The sequence below is a fragment of the Salvia splendens genome, chromosome 15 (assembly GCF_004379255.2).
Source record: "Salvia splendens isolate huo1 chromosome 15, SspV2, whole genome shotgun sequence".
NCBI lineage: Eukaryota > Viridiplantae > Streptophyta > Magnoliopsida > Lamiales > Lamiaceae > Salvia > Salvia splendens.
The window spans coordinates 21,171,442-21,177,431 of record NC_056046.1 but is presented as its reverse complement, the minus strand read 5'-3'; the positions used below and the strand labels follow the sequence as shown (position 1 = coordinate 21,177,431).

Genomic DNA, 5,990 nt, shown 5'->3' with positions numbered 1-5,990 from the left:
ATCCCAACCCCATCAAATACCACATTATTTGTTCTAATGTGTCTATATTCTCTTTCTCATTCATTTCATTCCAATACAACTAAGTTGAAATGACGACCTCGAATTTAGTAAATATCGGGACCACAATTTGGGTAGATTTACAATTTGTATTCTGAATCGGGTTTGGTTTACTTCAATCATAAAAAACTGCAAAACATACAATAATCAGAATAATATACAAAGAAATTTATTCTTTTGTAATTGGGCCAATATAGCGTAGATAAGATGATTTGAAATCGGAATGCCCGGGCCTGCCATCTATCATAATTCTCCTCGTGTTTTGTTTAGTAATTTGCTACAAATAGGGTGAAATAATGCCTAATCCGTTTTTTTAAAACTTAATCATCCGTCCAAAGAGTAATGCTACTTCCTTCCACCAAAAATATACAAAGTTGTAAATGACACGAATTTTAATTCACAATTGATAAAATAAAAGAAATAGATGAAAAGTGTGGTGGAAATAATGTTAGTGAATGATGAGGTCCATATTTAGAATGATGTGTAAGGTTAGTATTTATTTAATACTTAGTCTAATTTTGTGGACTGCTCAAAATAGTAAAATTGGTCTATATTTTATGGACGGAGATAGTATCAAATTTTACCATTTCAAAATATCCACGATTTAAAATCTTATTTATATTTTTCTAATTTTAGATAAGTGGACCTTTCAGATTCTAATAAATCCATATATACACATTGCATTACAATATTAATAAATATAAATGGGACCTACATAATATTACTAATTTTTCCTCCAAACTTCCTTCATAAATCTTAAAACTTACACTGAATCATTATAAGACTTTAAATCATGGACGGGGAAATACAACGGAAGAATGGAATGATTTATTTTCTCTCTTTTTAAAGAATCGAGAAACTAAACATGAGAAATAATATATAATATCAATTTATTTTAGGCAACTATATCGCATCAACATATGTTTATTAATAAATTGTGCTCTAAATTAGGTTGATATGATTTACCCTAGGGATGCTTAAACGGTTCTCCGGTTCTCGGTTAACCGGAATCAGAACCGGAACAGGTTGGTTAATTGAGGAACCGGAACCGAAAAATTCGGTTTCGGTTCCGGTACCGGTTCCAACTTTTTAAATAAAATCGGTTACGGTTCGGAACCGGAACCGACCGGTTCCTAACCGCGAAAACAGATTATAATTCAATTTTACTTTTTATAATTTAATATACTAATAGATTTAATTTAATTAAATTAATTTGAATTAAAGTAAAATAATTTGAAACATGTGATTTTTAGATTTAAACAGTGTTAGATTTGCTAGCTCTGTTTTCTGAAGTATTTAAAATGTTTAAACCGTGATACTTTGAATCTACAATTATTTCCCCAATCCATTTTTTATGAACTAACTACAATGAGTAGGACAACATAAGTTTGTTTTTAATTTCCAAAAGAATTATACAAATACAATATCATTTCATATGATAGAAATTTAACTTTTTAACAAATATATGTAACAATTTATTTAACATACGATTTTAACCTGTTTGTCAATAATTTATTAACTGTTCCGTTATAAACCAAAAAGTCACAACAAGATCAATTAGTATTGGAAATCCATTGAATATTTGTTTAGCCAAAAAAGGGAAAATGGAATTCAATTTTAAAATAAAATTGCTAAAGTTTAGAACTCCTATTTTTTTTATTAAAAAATTGCTAGCATGAACTAGTCCGACCTACTACACTTGGCATCACTCATATCCATATATGAATATTATTGTAATGTTGGTTTGTATTTTTTTGTATTTATCTGAATTTTAAGGTATTATTTGTTATATTTCTAAATGTTGGATTATTATTTTTTTAGTATTGAACTATTTAAATTATAAATAATATCGGATTAAAATTACACATCGGTTCTGGTTCGGAACCGGAATCGTCCGGTTTTTAACCGGCTGGTTCCAAACCGGAACCGATCGGTTCCGGTTATAGGATTTATGAATATTTTAAAACTGATTAACCGGTCAACCGGTCCGGTTAGAACCGGAACCGACCGAATAAGCAGGCCTAATTTACTTCATATGTTCCATAATAGAAGTCTCCATTCAATTTGACGAGGATTTTATGAAAAATGTAAAGGAAAGATAAATAAACAAAACATGATAAGAGCATACTCAATCCATTACTAAAAATTTGTCACTTATTTCTATTTTTGTACGTCCTAAAAAATATTGTATGTCACATTTTACTTGAACCGTTTTTTACAGTGGGCCTCACATTCCACTAGCTCATTTCACACTCACATTTTATTACTTCCCCCGTTCCAAGATAGTTAAGTCATTTCGTTTTTGCTCCTGTTTTGCAAAAATGATACTTCTCCGTCCGCCATTAGGAGTTCCATTTGAGTTCGACACGGGTTTTAAGAAATATAAATAAAAATGGGTGAGAAAAGATAGTGTAATGTGAGAACCATTTTTATATATTAGTTTTATAATATATTGTGAGTTGAATAAGTTTGGTGAAAGTGAGGTGTACCTACCATTTATAGTAAAAGTGCACCGGGACTCTTAATGGTAGACATACTAAAATAGTAAACCGGGACTCTTAAAAGCGGACGGAGGGAGTAATACATAGTCAAAGTGGTGATATAGTAAAGTAAGACAGAGAATAATAAAGAGAAAATTCTTCTCTACAATATTCTATCTCTTACATTACACTATCTCTCCACTTTAACTATTTATTACTATCAAAACGAGTGACCCAAATTAATCTCTCTGACACCCACTCACCCACCCACTCACCCGTAACCTTCATTTTACACATTCTTCTTTCTCACTTTTCAATCATCCTCTCCAGCTTCTCTCTCTATTCGAATATTGAATCCCTAAATTTCGCCTCATCTATGCAAAAAATCTCTACATTCCAGAGGTGAACTCCTATTTTTCACCTCAATCTTTGCAACTCTCTATATCTGAGAGGTGAAACCCTAAATTTTCATTGGGTTCTCTCTTTAGTCTGTCTCTTCCGCCTACTCTGCCCTCTTGGTTCTCTCGGATCTACCATGCCCGGCTAGAGGATTTGTCAGGGTGGATGGATTAATTCATGTCTCCCACGCACACCGATTATAAAAATTTGCATCTAGACGTTTGGTGATATTTTTGGTGAGATTCTAAAAATTTGCATCTAGACCTTTGGTGAGATCTTTAAAATCTAGCATAAATTGACATAATTATTGGGATGGATACGAGTGTTAGATTTTGTTTGGTTATGTTCTTGTGTTGTTTGTGCTTCGATTGGATTATGTTATAAGCTTGGGTAGAATTGTGTTGTGAGCTTGGATGGGATTGTTAACAAAATGCATTCTTTACAAAAAAAAATTCTTATCAGCAAATGCATTGCTTACAAAAAGAGCATCAAGCGTCTTTATAAAAACCAATATGCATTCATCACAAATCTGCATCTTTGCAAAATACCATATGCATGTTTACAAAAAACCATTATGTCTCCTTTCTAAAACAACTCCATAAAGCTCCTCTGCCTCATTAAACTTCCATACCCAAAGCTTTGGCAATCATTTCAAGTCCATCAATGCATCCCTGGTCTTTCAAATATGAAATGCATTCAATGGCAAGCTCATTTGGGACTTCTAAGTTATAAGGGAGTTGTGCTACTCTTCTTAAAGCTTCATTTCCCATATTGGGGGAAGTTTGTAGCTGCTATGTCCTCTAGCCTTCATGATCTCAACCATACAACCTTGTAGTGATAGGAACACATTGTCTAATGTTACAACAGATAGGTCCTCAAATGATTTCTCAACCGCCTTAACCAAATCATCAAGTGTCTTGCATGCAGTCTGCAATTGTAGTGATTGTATTGCTCTAAACCATCCTAAATCATTCACATTAGTCTCGGGTGAGTTTGGAGGTTGCTACACAAGTTTCATAGTGAAACCATTTTGATTTACAACAGCCCTAAAATCAGGATCATCGTCTAGAATGTGTGGCTTTGCATTGTCTTGTTGGATATATATGCACTTACTTGCACCTTCTGACCATTTTTCAATTATTGCTGGTATGATCTGAATGCATGCATCACATTAGTCTATCATTAAGATATTGATCAAATGCATGTATGTAGTGCGAAAATTAAAGGCATAAAAGTAATGCACGTAGTATTACCTTATTGGTCAAGAATTCCTTCGTCACAACCTTTGTTATGCTTTCGATAGGCTTAGTATCTATAGTTCCTGCACTTCTATTTTTGCTTTTTCTCTTGGCTGGAACTTGTTTTGTGAAAGGAAAAATTCCAATCTTTCCGTCAAACAAAACCTCTCCATTTTCTGAAATTAGTGGTCTAGTAACAACACACATGAACATAATTTTTGAAATGAACTTTTTGTTTTGACATGTCCTATGTGGCTCAACCTCTCCCGGTGCCAAGTAATATCGTTGAGAACCTTTCATAATATAGAACCACTTTTCATATATGTGGACAGTGTTGTGCATGTTCCTAAACTTGATTGTGTTTAAAAACCTGTCTAGTTCTAAAGCTTTTAGGGAGAACCTTAATCTTAGCAGCTTGTTAGGGGTGGTTAAATCAGGGCGTATAGCTGAAGTGTGAGATCTGATCAGCCCTGCTTTCACCCATCTCCAAACTGTTGATTTACTGCATCCTAGTCCAATAGCTATACTTCTAATATTGCATCTTTTAGAAAAGTTCAGACCTTGAAATAAAGTAAGATCAAAGTGAATGACTTTTGAGTATTGTCTAAACTTCTTACCACTTACTAATGGGATTGCTTTTCCACTTTCTTGTTGCTTCTTTGCAGCATTCCAATATCTTGTGCATATTTGGCTTCATATCGAGAACTTAAGTTGAGCTTCCTTGAGTGTACTTCGTGGTGGTTTTCCTTTGATGCAACGTTCGAGGATGAATTGAACCACTTGGTTTCGTTGTTCCGAGGAGTATTCACGAGGCCTCATCCTCTCTTTTGTTTCTGTTTTGATCTTTCCAGTTTGACAGGATGTGTGAATATCAGATTATGTATTTATAGGCAGTAAATGCTTAAATTAGGCGCCAAGTCTGTAATTGTTTTGCTCTTTTGGTTCTGCCGCCATTTACAGAATTTGGGAGGTGGATTTCTAATCTATTTTTGGTTCTACTGCTAAGTAATTAAACTTTATTAGACTTGATTCGACTTTTGGTTCAAACAATTATGGATATATAAATTGAGTTATAATCGCAGATTTCAAAAACGGCGCATAAAAATTAAATTAATATTATAATTGAAACATCTAATCAACTAATCTACTTAATTATACAACCCACTTAAAACACTAATCATCAATTTCTTAATATTCGTGCCTAAAAGATATGCCTCAAGTGACTTGGGACGGAGGGAGTATTAAAACTCGTGCCGAACCAAATGTTCATACTTTTCAGCGACGAAGGAAGTATATAAAAGTATGACCCATATTCCACAAATTTTGCAACCCACTTTTTATTACACTTCTTAAAACCCGTGTTAAGTCAAGTACATTTTATGTTATTTTTTATCATTTAAATTCAAGATAAATAGGTTATCTACTCTATCAAATTGTCCTAATATGTTATAGATGCAGGTAATATACGATAATGGATCTGGGTCGTAGGATGTTGGGTTACACTTTCTACTATTGGGCTTGATATCCTTGACATTGTTGGGCTTCGGTGATTGGACATGGTTTAAGTCCTTATCTTGTTTGTCTGCCTAATTAATTTTGAGCTGGGCTTAAATCACTCTTCTTGCAACTAGAATGTTGCTTTAATGATGATGAGTTGTGTGGATAGTAGTAGTAACTAAGCTACTAGTGTAATACCCCACCTTTTTCTATCATTTTTAGCCGTTCTCGTAATGACGTCTAATGGGTAGCCAATATTTTTTATTTAATATTCATTTTTTTTACGATTAAAGAAGTATTGGATGTGTACAGTTGATCA

The 5,990-nt window shown here is 33.3% G+C and overlaps 1 protein-coding gene across 1 annotated transcript; it reads right to left on the bottom strand.

Annotated features, from left to right (window-relative positions):
* Positions 1–3,687: 3,687 nt before the first annotated feature.
* LOC121766855 lies at positions 3,688–4,871 on the bottom strand. The gene is made up of 5 exons (XM_042163091.1): positions 4,799–4,871; positions 4,545–4,734; positions 4,190–4,364; positions 3,976–4,089; positions 3,688–3,864 (listed from the first exon to the last, which is right to left on the bottom strand). Exons 1-5 carry the CDS (start codon positions 4,869–4,871, stop codon positions 3,688–3,690), a joined length of 729 nt encoding a protein of 242 aa, XP_042019025.1.
* Between the last annotated feature and the right edge of the window lie 1,119 nt (positions 4,872–5,990).